At 37.6% G+C, this 14,197-nt stretch overlaps 1 protein-coding gene across 2 annotated transcripts in view; it reads right to left on the bottom strand.

Annotated features, from left to right (window-relative positions):
- Plekhm3 (pleckstrin homology domain containing, family M, member 3) overlaps positions 1-14,197 on the bottom strand; it is a 174,221-nt gene that overhangs the window by 20,243 nt on the left and 139,781 nt on the right. For both annotated transcript variants that reach the window (XM_005396971.2, XM_005396973.2), the window contains exon 7: positions 9,078-9,235. In XM_005396971.2, the coding sequence (XP_005397028.1) occupies positions 9,078-9,235 (158 nt within the window). The remainder of the gene's footprint in view (positions 1-9,077; positions 9,236-14,197) is intronic.

The following is a 14,197-nucleotide window of genomic DNA, read 5'->3' as shown; positions in this document are numbered from 1 at the left end:
CTCTCTCTCTCTCTCTCTCTCTCTCAAGTAAATCATAGGCAGGAGTCACTATTGTCCTAGAGGATCATTGAGGAAGTTCCTCAAAATGCTCCTCTTTAATCCCAGAGACAGGAAAGAAAAATAAACAGATGGAAACAAAGTGGTTCTCCAGAAAAGGCACCTAGGAAGAGGTGTACACATTTCTTCTAGTTGTTTCCAAGATACCACACATCATGGTAGCACTCAGTGCGTGGCTGCTTCCCAAGAAAAACCACAGAAAGGAAATATCATTTAAAAAGAGTATATACATTGGGGGAAGTTCTTCCCTCCCATAATCCCAACCTAGCCAAGGCTGTTGTCCTCTATTGTTGAACAGGATATAACAAGACTGCCAAGCACAACCCACAAACCTGCTAATTAGGTACACTGACAGTGTTTGTTTTGGAACCATTTACCAACAAAGGAATGTGTCAGGCTGATTAGTGAGAAAAGGGTATGTAATGTATGTGTATTTGAGACCAGATGAGGACATAATCCAGGTATTCAGTCTGTTTGGGCAAGGACTCACAAAAATGACGGCTGAGCAAATAGGAAGCCACAGGGAAAGACGAGCTTCTGGGTAGTGCTGCTCTTTCCCTCTCAAGTTCTGTTCCATCTACACCCTCTCACCCCTGCCAATTTCTGTCCAAACACCTAACGTGAAACTCTAGTGACCAAGTAAAACTCGCTCCCCAGAAAAATGGAAGAGACTTTTACAGGCTGTTGGCAACAGGGTTTTATGGCTTTACAGGCACATAAATTAAATAACAGCTTTAGGCCAAACCATCTCCACATGTAGGCCCCATGGAGCTATGCACTGTGCTAACATGTACAAATCAAAGGGAAATGGCAACACAAAACAGCTCTTAATGTACTATTCGAGCTTTGCTGAGAAAAATTATGTATTAGCATTTTTTGCAAGAAGTAAGTCAATACTTTATATAATAAAGCAAGTTCTTTCGTTTTAGACAGACCTTTATAAGATTTGAGTACAGTTGCGTATTTGAGCTTTGTGTGCACGTGGAGCCTAAAGGAGCACAGAAAGTGCCAAGGCAAAGAACAATGTCCATACCCCAGAGAGCTTAGGTCCTCAGGGAAAGGGCAGTATGAATTCCAATGAAATACAAAATTAAAACGACCAAATCAAAAGGTGAAGGGTGTTGGAAGGAGTCTCCATGTTCTTCAGCATAAATTGGGCATTTCTGGAGTATAAAGGGGTGGATGGAAACAATGAGGTTTGGACTACATTCCTTGGGAGATCTTCTTTTCTATATGTTGGCAAAGTAGATTTTAAACATGAAAAAGAAGACAAGCTCTTTTAGAAACATTCCTCCAATGGACTTTTCCATGGGGTCAAGGATAATTTTCAAAATTGATGTGGGAAATACTCTTCAAGTGTGTGCAGACTGAATGTGGTGGCAGAGTAGGTGAACCAAAGTGGTAAAAGTGGGGCATTAATAAATCCAAGGTCTTACGTGCACTTACTTATTTCCTGGAGGACAGGGAAGGATCAAATTTTTTTGTACATAAAGAAAAACTATATTTTTGAACCCTGGCATATAAAAAAAACCTTTAATATTTGGTTCAGCTCTGCACAGTGACAGTATCACAGCCAATGAGTTTATCTGAGGCACGACTTAGAAGAGCTGGAGAGCTACCAATAAGCTGCAGGTCCCCTCCAACACTCAGCAACACTACCCCTCCAACACTACTTCTGATACCTTTCCCAAGGGCAAGGGAATGTTGCTGACTAGGGCAGGCTGACGCTTCTGGCCAAGAAATACTTAAAACAGTAGGTCATTTGCTTCAACCTCACATATAAAGCTGTGTTATTACTTCAGACTTTTGCTATGCTCCTCTATCACTGCAAGTATTTTAAATTCCCTTAACTAATTAGTTTATTTAAAAAGCTTTTTCAGTGTTCTTCTGAATGTACATATACTTGGGGAAGCTGAACCAAATACTGATTAGTAATAATCATGCCTCAGATAAACCTCATTGGCTATGATATTGTCACTGTGCAGAGCGGAACCAAATATTAAATATTTATGGAATGCATACTACATGAAGGACACAAACTCAGTGTTAAGTGTACTCTTTTAATAGAACAGCCACATCTGAATATAGCCCCAAAGGTGTAAGCATCATGCGGTCTTCAAGTAAAGTATTTTCCATATTGGAAAACCTGTGGAGATGACTTGCACGTTACATGAAACAATTCACAAAGCCAGATGGGTCAGGATGAAAGAAAGCATGAAACTGATTTATGATGGCTACCTGATTTCACAAGTCTTATGTTAAGATGCACGCAGACTGTTTTGAAGATGAAGTGTTTGTGTGTTCATGATGCGTTTCAAGATTCAGGAACGGCAACTTCACAGAAAGTTCAAAGCTAGATGGACTCCCTAGCAGCATTAGGTAGATGTCCTTAATAACAAGAACAGATTAGTGGTATGTAGAGATGTCAGAAAGAAACCTGTATAGGGGGTAATTTAAGGATTAAAAACAAACAAACAAAACAACATTATGCCCTGGGTCACTCTGAGGCTTTAGATTACTGCTTGCTTTGCTTGTATACTCATTGTTTTGCCTTGTATCTTAGTGCTGCCTCAGCCTAATCTTCTGACTAGAAATTCTCAAAAAGTTAGAGCCCTTATGTCTTATTCTCAAGGAGGGAATTTGTTGTGATTTCTACTTCTTTAGGATGTGAGATTCTGCCATTGTTTTAACAGAATGTTTTTCTCTTCTAAAGTTGGGCTTTCCTTGTAGATCTCTAGGAGGTAGATGCTGGAATAGGCTTAAGGAAAGCAGTTTTATGATTCAGGATCTTCCTATTGTATTTAAAATCTTTCAATTTGGATTTTAGGGCTTATTTAGGTTAAAGACAAGTAGGTATTTCATTTGTGCTTAAAAAAAAAAAAAAAAGAATAAACTCATGGTGTGACTGTTGGCATTGTCTTCTGAATGGAAGGGTGACTGGCGGGACCTTAGCTTCCCTGGCGGACCTTGCTGCCTAGGGCTGCTCAAGAGATGGGAGCCCTGCTGTAGTCCCCATCACTCCCTGTCCCACACAGGTCACCGATCCAAGTGCAAAAACTTCCAAGTGAATAAAAGGATGATTTAAAGAAGCAGTTTTAGAGGAGGCTTCTTGAAATATAGAGGTTAATAATTTTTAAAAATTAATTTTAGGGGTTATACTCTAAATGATTTGGAGGCTACAAATATAAAAGAAGCAGTAATGTATGATGAAACAAACAGGTTTTGGAATCAGATGTATTTGAGTTTAAATTTTGGCCTTATCTCTGGGGGTGAGACAACTGTCTTCTGTGAGCCTAGGTTTTTTAATTATTAAAATGAAAGCAAGCGGCACACAACTGTAATCCCAGCACTCTGGGAAGCTGAGGCAGAAGGATCACAAGTTCCAGCCCAGCCTGGGCAATTTAGTGAGAAACCATTTCAAAGACAAAAAATTAAAAACAGGCTAGGAGGTACCTTAATGTGAAGACCCTGGTTCAATCCCCAGTACCACAATAACAGACAAACAAAATGAAAGTGCCAGTACTGCAGTCCCTCAGAGGACTGGCAGAGGAATTAAGTGATAAGCTGTATAAACTGCTGGCACCAGTATTAGTCAGTATTAATGCCATTCCCTTGTAATCCCAGTACATTCATGACATGGGCTAGAGATGGGGCCCTAAAAATTAATAGTAGGGACATATACATATTCATGAATCGTCCTTCTGGATACTGATTAATTTAATAAGGAAAAGAAAGTCTGAGTTGAGCAATGTAAGTGCACCTGGCCAATAAATACATGAAGAAATGCTAAATATTTCTGGCCATTAAAAAATGTAAATTAAAACAACAGCAGGATTCCATCTTACCCCAGAAAGAAATGGCCAACATCAAGAAATCAGTAACAAATGGTGAGGCTATGGAGAAAAAGGAACCCTTCTACACTGTTGGTGGGTATGTCAACTAGTACAACCACTATAGAAATCAGTATGGAGATTACTCAAAAAACACTAAACTAGAAATTCCATTTGACCCATCATCTTCCTGAAAGAGTTAAAGACATCATATTACAGTGATACGTGCATACCCATGTTTATTGCAGCACTATTCACAACAGCTAAATCTTGGAAGCAACCTGCATGTCCATCAACAGAAGAATGGATAAAGAAAATGTGGTAAGAGGAGTACCACTCTGCCATAAAGAAAGATAAACTTGAGTCATGTGTAGAAAAACAGATGCACCTTGAGGCCATTAATGTTAAGTGAAATAAATCACACACACAAGCTTCAATATTACATGGTTTCTCTAAGATGAGAAACCCAGATTATAAAGAACAAAGTAAAAAATAGATAAGAGATGGTAGAGAGATAGATCTTTCTCAAAAGGGAAAGGGAATGGGAATGGGAAGATCAAGAGATTAGGGGAAAGAAAGAGAATGAAAGAAATTGTGTTACACGTGCACCAACTCCACACAAGGAATGTAAACATTATATACTGCAAACATGTACCAAAAATATGCTCATAATCAAGCATATTAAACTGAGTATATTAGAGGGCCAAGGACATAGCTCAGTGGCACAGCACTTACCTGGCAAGCATAAGGCACTGAGTTTGATTCCTTGTACCAAAAAAGAAAAAAAGAAAAAGAAAGAAAAAAAACACCCCAGTGTATTCTAATACTCATGGATCAGTGCCTAAGACCTTAATGTGGAGCTCCCTAATATTTTTAGAAACTGTAAAACTTATTGTCACCTATAATTCATATCACTTGCATGGATAATAGGTCCCTTCTTGGAGGTGCAGCTCCATTCCCTTGTTCTGTGCTCTGACTCCTCTTTATTTGTATTATTTTTTAAAAATTTAATTTTTTATTAGTACATGTTTGCAGTACATGATTATATTCATTGTGGGGAGTTGGTACACATATGTAATACACTTTGATCCTTTTTTAAAAAATCCCCTCCCCTCCCCTTCCTTTCTCCCTTTTCTATACTTTAATAGAACTATCTAATGCCTCATCTGGTCCCTACTGGACTATACAGTATTATGAGCAAGAAGCAAGGATATTCACTGAGTGTCTAGCATACACATACACACACACACACATACACACACCTCCCACATACAATGCACAATAGATAATTTATTGGAAAAATAAATAGTTCTAAAACTTGTGGTTTTTTTTTTTTTCAAACCAAACTGCAACTATGCTATTCAAATGATATTTAGATCTAAAAATATAGTAAGTATATTTCTGAGGACTTGAGGTGCTGAATTTAACAGTATGGTTAAGGATATATGGTAACAAATTCACTAAATATCTCGTTTCTATTTTTACAGATTTTAAAACATGTCTCATTATAAAAAAACTTCAAATATATTAGAAATAGAATAGCATAATAAATCCTTGTACACTTATCACCCAGCTTCAACAATTAGCAATCTCTTTCATCCATACTCACCCGCACAACACAGATTATTTTGAGACAAATGTGAGATGACATATTACTTCACAAAAATTTCAATTACAGTACTCAGATTTCAAAATTTATACCACCATTCAAATTTATCCATGTTTTTTCCTTTTCCTATAGTCTTGTATAAATTGTTTCCAGCACTTAACTGGAAACAAGAGGATGCTCAATAGGTTCCTTAGTATTATCAACCTGAAATGCTGGAAAGCTGGTCAAGGCTCCTTCCGACACAGACACGGAAACAGGATTCCAAATGGCCACATACTGTATTCTCTCCTACTGGGGACAGATCCCTAAGAGCCCATAGATGTGATAATGAGGTCATTTTGGAAAGAAGCCAGTACCTCTAATGTCAACTTTCTTCTGTGATGACTCACAGTCATAAAGTCTGTGATGACACAGATTCCTGGACTTAGATAAGCCAAGTGTTAAGGGAGATTTTTATGTGCAGAGCGGCACTTCTGCTGTAGTCAAGCGACAAGTCTAGGACTTAGGGCTTTAAACTTCACACTCAGATCCTAGTTTCTAATGTCATTCTCTTATAAAACAAGTCAGAGTTCCTTGGACAGAGGGTTGTGTCTTGGACTAGGGTAAGAAACTTAAAAGATGAGTGTGGGCCTGGATCATATTGTACTGCCAGAAATAAAACTTTACACAAACAAACCCTTCAAAACAAACAAAAATTACATTCCAAACAAAACCTCCACAATGACTGGGGGATGTCAGAAGGCCTCAGGAGCCAACTGAGGGCTTGAACTGCGAAGGCTGGAACAGTTTGAGCAATAAAGAAAAACAGTATTTTGTATAAGCCAAACTATAAAATAACTGTACAAGTCCACACTAATATGAGTAAATAAGCAACTGAAAAATAAGTAGTAAATGGGAAGGAAGAGATTAATCTCCCTCTACAGAATACCAAATAATGTTGTCCATGTTCTCCCGAGAGGGTAGTACATAACTCCACTCCTTAAGTGTGGCTGCACATGGTCACGTTCCTCCAAAGGGGCAGTATTGAGAGAGGAGGAAGAAGAGTACTCCTACAGCGGGGGCCTACCACAGACACTGCAGTGGCCAGGCATGGTGATAGTATGGACATGTAGTAACTGAGGAGATGGTCCCTAGCTCTGTGGTTTTTCTCCCCAAGCCCATAAAACCCAGTCTAAACTTAAGAAAGAAAAATAACAGGCACATCCCAACAGAAGGATTGTAGAAAATACTTGACCAGTACTTCTCAAAACTGTCAAGATCATCAAAAATGAGTAAAATCTGAGAACCTCTCATGTCTAAGAGGAATCTATGCTCTCTAAAATAAAAAAAAGAGGAATCTATGGAGATGTGACAACTAAATATAATAACGTTATTAGGCAAAAACTAAGAAAATCTAAAAAAAACCTATGGCTGTTAGGTCATAATATATCTATATTGGTTCACTAATTCTAACAAATGTACCATACTAATGTAAGATACAAATAACAGGATAAACTGGGTGTATAGTGTAGGAGAACTCTCTGTACTATATTTATAAGTTTTCTGCAAATCTAAAATTATTCAAATAAAGTTTATTAAAAACTGTTCAGCTTTAATCTAAGAGTCAACCATTCATATGGATGGATGCATTTAAAAAATTTTAGTAGACTTCATTTTTTAGAACAGTTGGAAATTCACAAATCAAACATATAGAAAGTTTCCATATTATATACTCCTAACACCTGCCTCTTTTCCTCCATTATGAACATCTTACATTACTGTGGTAGTGTAGTAGATCTGTTACAATTAATGAATCAATATTGAAACATCATTATTATTTAAAGTGCATATTTATTTTTGGTCTTTTTGAGACAGGGTCTCATTATGCAGTTCAGGCTGGTCTTGAGTTCACTTTGGAGCCCAGGTTGGTCTCAAACTCACAACGATCCTCCTGCCTCAGCCTCCTGAGTGCTGGGATTACAGGCATGCATCACTAGGCCCGGCTTGGTATAGTTTTAGACTTTTAAAATTTACTGAGACTTGTTTTGTGGCACAATATATACTTTATTCAATTGGAGGCATTTTTAATTTACTTTTTATTTTTATTACAATCATGTACCATAAAATTCACTCTTTTAGAGTGTCTAATCTGCTGATTTTTGGTGTAGTCACAAAACTACAATCATCACCACAATCTAATTCTAGAACACTTTTGCTATCAAAAACAACCCTCTCTGCACAGATTTTCCCCTATGTCCTTTCCTCAAGTCACAGGCAACCACTAATCTGTCTTATCTCTGTTGATCTACCTAATTTGGAGATTTCATATAAAGCAAATTGCACAATATGTGGCCTTTTGTGTCTAACTTCTTTCACTTAGTACATTTTCAAGGCTATTCCATGTTGTAGTGTGTATCAGTACTACATTCTCTTTTTAAGAATGTGTAATATCTCATTGTATGGCTATACCAAATTTTGTCTATTCATTCATCAGTTGAAAGATATTTAGGTTATTTCCATTTACTGGCTATTATGAGTACTACTTACATGAACATTTGTGTATAAGTTTTTCGTGTGATGTATACTTTTAAAAGTGTAATTAAGATGGAATTACTAATCCACGTAGGTGGTGAGCTAACTACCTGTACTCAGGGAACTGGAGGCTGGGGAACTGTGTGTGTTTCTATGCATTTATGTGCCTATGTGTGGGGCCAACCTAACCTAAGTTCTTAAATGTTTACAAAGAGTCTTTGGGTTTAAAAAGAGGCCAAAAGGGCTGAGTCAACTCTTACCATCTTAGCTCTACTCAACATGCTTTAACTTTCCCTGGCTGCATGCCTTACCTTCTGTTCTGAACCACAGTGTAAGTGAGCCCTGCAGGGTGGGAAATGAGCTATGATATTCATGGCCAAAAGAAGCAGGAGTGCACACACAGTGTATGTTTCTATTATGCTCTGGGATGAAAGGAAAAGTAATATATCATTTTTTGATTGAAGAAAAGCAATAATAAGAACCTTGCTCTCAACTTAGTGGAGGAAAATCATTCATAAATCAGTGGATGTGCTGATTCCCAAATATTACTTTGGTTAAAAAAGTAATCCCACATAAACTCCTACTTTTCTCTCCTTGGTGTCCAAAAACTTTCATTGCTCCATTGCAGTGTATCTGTGGAGACAAGCATGTGGTGAGCGGGCAGCTGCTCACAGGGTTCTCTAGCCATATTTCTAGCAGTTGACCCAGTTCCAGCCTTCCTGGGAAAGGCCAATTTCCCATTGCCCATCACCAGTGTTTATGATGAGGGCTTTTCCTCCTAAATCTTCATTCTAAAACTGAATCTGAACACTCTTCATTACTTAACAAGGCAGAAGCAGGTGATGTTCCTTCATAACTCTGCTATCTCATTCTGGATAAAGGTAGCAGAGTAAGGGCTGGAAATAAATATAGAAAACCAAAGAATGAAACATGATCTCCAAGAACAAAGGAAATGTGTTCCCAGGTAAGAGACAGAGACAGAGTACTTAACTAAGAGTTGGCCCGATCTGGCCAAATAAGACTGCATGTGACATTTTCAGGCATTTTTTATAAGATAAGATATTCTCTACCTGCTGGTTGAAATATCTTCAAAAGGGTAGAGGATCTCTCCATTGTTACAGATTTCGCAGATGAACCCCTTCTGGCTACAGAGGCTGCAGCTGTACACGTGTGAGGTAGCAAATTTAATGACCTTGCCCAAGAATGGAGCCAGTTTTCCCTCTATCACCTGCAGAAAGAGAAATGGGACAGGGAAGAAAATTAGTTGAGAATTCAAGTCTTGTAAGAAACGAAAGGAATTCCTTTCCTTTACTTCCTTTACACAACAGGAAAACCTCTAATTATAATTTCTCAGCAACTCTGAGGAAGAAAAGAGAATTTTTGCTCCCAAAGAACTCTGGTTTAAACCACTGGAGGTCGGAAAATGAAGTTGGTTAAACTTTTGTATCCCTCTTTCTTTGTAGTTGGTGGATGGGACTGAGGATCTACTTGAATAAACCAACTTTACACTTCGGTGTGGTGTAAGAGGAGTGTGGTGGGTTTTCTAAAGCAGACTAAAAACATACTAGGAAAATACAAATGTAGAAGTTTATGTGGTAAATTCAATAACACCTTTTCTCTGATGTATTCATGGGGCAGCTTTTCATCATCTCCCTCAAGAGCAAATGTAGAAAAATGGGCTCCTTTTGTGGCTGGTAAGTATAATAATATAACGAGGTTGCAATGTGGCAGTCTGAGGGCCATTTTTAGCCTATAACTTTAGTAGTATTTAAAATAATTGGGAGATTGTACATTTAAAAAAAAAATCCAGATTTTTTTTTTTTTTTTTTTACTTCTTTATAAAGAAAAAAACCAAAAATCTAATGAAAATTAGGTCCAGCATGATGATGGTCCTGCCTCTGAATGGGAGCTTCTTGTTCCTGATGAGGGGCATGCTGTCCATTGACACTTGTCCTCACCAGGCCCTGGTGTCTGCTTTCCCAGGTTATGTCACCTGCTAGTTTGCAAACACCCATGAGTTTAGTGATGTGTGCTTTGTTTGTTTTGTTTGTTTGGTTTTTTTGAGAAAAGGTCTCCTTACGTAGTTCCTTGAACTTACTATGTAGTACAGACTGGCCTCACATTAGAGGTGATCCTCCTGTCTCAGCCTCCCAAGAGCTGAAATTACAGGCATGTGCCACCATACCTGGCTAAACGTTCATGAGTTTAAACTGTCCACTTTGTTATTATTTAAAAGACTTCAGAACTTTATACACTAGCAAGATAAAATCTGCCTTTACTTTTCTGTCATCAATGCATATACACATATATACTAATTTGGGTATAAGAAAAAAATCAAGATTAAATTTGATTTGGAAATAGCTGAAAATAAACTAGAAGGAGCTAGCTGGATACTTTCAAATGAATATATAGTTAAAATCACAATTTTACATACAACTAACAGGGAACTAAATCATACATGTAGAAAAATTACAATGTCCAGGTAAGTAGTAGTGATTGGGAATATAAAAATAAAAGAATACAAAGAATGTAATCATGTCTTTTACCAAAAAAAAAAAAAAAAAAAATGAAGCTGTACTAGAGAGAAAAACTGAGGCAATTTTTAAACCTCAGGAACTCCACAATGATTTACAAGTAATTATAGCTCTAGGGAGGAGGAGAAATCAGAGAAGCAAGCCTGTAATTTTATACATAGTTATGTCTTTGCATTAAAAAAATAATTAATGTATGTTATCTCTGCATTAAAATACAGAAAAGTAAATAGAAAAATTGAGTTTACTCCTCTGTAAGAGTGGAGCTTTTTTCCTTAAAGAAAGGATTAGAAATTACCCTGGCTTCTATCTGACTCAGGCTAGTATATTTTCCACCATTCTTCAGTTTAATTCTCTCTCAAGAACCTTTAAGAAGCTATAGGTAAGGCTTTCTTTCATTTCTGTCCTCTGAGGGATCATTAACTTTGATAAAGCCGAGGAAGGCATGTTACACATGATACACACTTTCTAAGAAATAACCACTACCAAATCGTATACCCAGCCACCAGTAAGCGCTTTCCACTGTGTCATAGGATTATTTCCAAATTGTGGTAACAATACTTCAGCTGAGTTTAGCTTTCCTTACTTCACTCTTTTCTTAAATAACCAAAGTTAATGACACGTTTACAGAGAGGCAGCAGATACTGGACAGTAGAGTACCAGTTGATTGAAGAAGCTGGGAATGAGAAGCAAACTTTGAGGAAGGAGGACCGTTTTCATCTAGGATCTAAAGGAAAAGACTGAGCATCTTGTGCAGGAAGCCTTTTCTCTCTCCAGAAGATTTCTTTGAACATTTTGAAGGTTCTTGAAATGTTTCACCAAATTTACTCTGCTAGCAACGTTATATTCATTCCTACCTATGGACTTTAATGAGGTTTTGAAAGTTAATTTGGAGATTTATATGTTTATAATATTTAGTGTTTCTAACAAAGAACCTGATACCTATCTCCATTTATTAAATCTTTATTTATTATTGCTTAATAAAAACTTGCTTTCTCCCCTTGTATAAGCCTTTCACATTTATTACTTAGGTTATTTCAAGGTTAAATTTTTAAGTAATGTTTGTTCTTATTAGCTATTCCTGGGATATTAGAATATTTTGACATTTGTGTACATCTTACATATGATCATTTTCCTGTATTTCATCGACGTTAGTCAATTTTGGGTGATTCTTCTGGGCCCTCTGAAAGCACAAAACTGGTTTTTCCTTTCTAATATTATACCTCCTCTTAATGTTTCATGTTTTATTGTATCACTCAGAGCTTCTAAAATAATAATAAATAATAATGGTGCTAGTGGCCATAACTGTTATTTCACTGACAATCAAATTGGAAATTATGAAATCCACTGAGAATGACTCATTTTCTCCATTAAACATGTCTCCTGTCATTCACTACATTTTATTGATTCCCTCTCCCTATATTTTAATAATACCTCTATTGAAATATATTCATGTACTGCATAACTTATTCATAGAATTGTATATCATTAATGTACTCAATTTTAGAATATGTCATCCATCTTCCCCTAAACCCCTACACCCATTAATAATTACTGCCATTTCTCACTTTCCCTGCTCTCCCAAGTCCTAGGAACCAATAATCTCCTTTCTGTCTTGATAATTTGCCTATTTCATATAAATGGGATCATATAATAGGCATTTTTCGGTGACTGGCTTCTTTTAACCAGCATGAAGTTTTTGAGCTGTATACTGTTTCTTTTAAATGTCTACAATCTCTCTCTCTTTTTTTCCCCCATCCTACTCGAGGCTTTTATCCCCCCTCTCTAGATTAATGAAAGAACACCCTGATTTTATTTCCGGATGCTAGTCTTTTTCCTTGGCCCATTCAGCATACACATTAATCAGTTTTAGATACCACTTGCATATGCATACCATGATGCACAATAGCATCAGCTTTTCCATCCATCCTTGGTAAATTCTTACTTTATCATGAATCAAAGCTTCTTTCTCATTTATTTCATAAATTATAACGTCCCAGACATTATAATCTCCTAGTACAAGAGTGAACTAGGTAAAACTGGCACTCACATTTTTCTTAGTGTGCAAGGACTGCCATAGGTTGATGCCACACTATCTAGACCAAGTTATTTCCATGCTGTGAGCAAACTTTCTCCTGTCTAGAACATGCTCTCTTGCTCCTGTCCCTTTAGCCATGTCATTTCCTCTGTTGAGAATTTTACTTTTCTTAATACCTGTTTGAGTATCACATAGCTCCACGGCTCAGATTGTTCTGGCTTCATTTGGAAGCCATCTTTGCTTACTTCAGCTGCCACAGACAATTGTGCTTCTCCCTAGATGGGTACTTTTACATCACATAACTTAATATAGAACTAGAGGGCCGGGGATAGAGCTCTGTGGCGCAAGTGCTGGCCTGGCAAGCACAAGGTCCTGAGTTCAATTCCCGGTACCAAATAAATAAATAAATAAAGGAAGTAGATGTTATTTTGTATTCGCTGCTGTTGTTTAACATGTGATTATTTGTTTTCCAATAGTATACTGAACATACGGTCCTATAAAACTAGCAATTTTATATGAGGCAACCTAAAAAAATGTAAATTCCTTGAGGGCAAAGACTGAATCTGCTACTCACTTTAAATATTCCCTCCCTGCCAGACACCTGAGTCTTTGCTGACTGGGCAAGGCAGCTTTTTTTGTCTTTTCCCTTGGCTGCCAGCAGTCATATCTTGGGGCTGTCTTTATGTCATGAACATTTTTAATCATGCAGCTGTGTTGCTCAGGAAGAAGCAGGAAGAGTGTTCAAACTTGGTGGCAGCTCAGTCATGGCCATGTTTCAAATGGCTGGAGCTGTAGGAATTTTTCCTTCTAGAAAAGTGAGGTAATATTCTAGAATCTATTTTAGAATTTATAAACATTCCTTTGATATTATAAAAAGGAAAACTTATAATTTTCCAATGGTAAAGATATATTTACCAAGGTTTAAACCTTGTCTTTGAATATAAGTGCTAGCAGCACTGGGAAGAGAGTCCAGTTCTTTGGCTTCTGGTCTATCGGATTAATCACTGTGAAAAGTGGGCTGTAGGTGTACTACTCCTAGAGCTCTTATATACATCTGTTTTGGACAACTGCTCAAAAAATGAATTGAGCACCTTGCCTACCATAGCCTCCATCATCCTCCACCATCCCAGGAGCCTGACTGCTTTCACTCCCACTTCCTAGCCTTCTCGGTGTGACTTACGTTAGAGCCCCATTCCACAAACACTAGAAAGACTGTGGCCTCAAATAAGACCAAAGGTGACCTACTACCCTTAGGTTCCAGCTGAAAACAAAGAGTAGAAAAGACCTGCTGCAGTGCCACTGAACCTGGAAAATGAGTAGGGGTAGGGCAAAGTCAAAGTCTCCTGGCCAGGAAGTGCAAAGCTCTGAGGAAGGTCGGACCTGAGAATCTGCTATGTTAACCCTAGTCTGGTATTCCTTGCTAGTCACAACAGTCCTCTACAGGGTCTGGCATGGGAAAATCCTATTAACTGTGGACCCTCGCTAGAGCTGACCAAGGGGATTCTGATATCATGGAGGGCAAGCTAGGCCTGACCAGAACAAAGTAAACCACAAGGGTACTTCCTTAATAAAACTGCTCAAAGGTTATTTTAAAAAAAAAAAAAAAAAATATAATGGATGA

The sequence above is a fragment of the Chinchilla lanigera genome, unplaced genomic scaffold (assembly GCF_000276665.1).
Source record: "Chinchilla lanigera isolate Chin_1 unplaced genomic scaffold, ChiLan1.0 scaffold00056, whole genome shotgun sequence".
Taxonomy (NCBI): Eukaryota; Metazoa; Chordata; class Mammalia; order Rodentia; family Chinchillidae; genus Chinchilla; species Chinchilla lanigera.
This window is presented reverse-complemented; position numbering and strand designations above follow the sequence as displayed.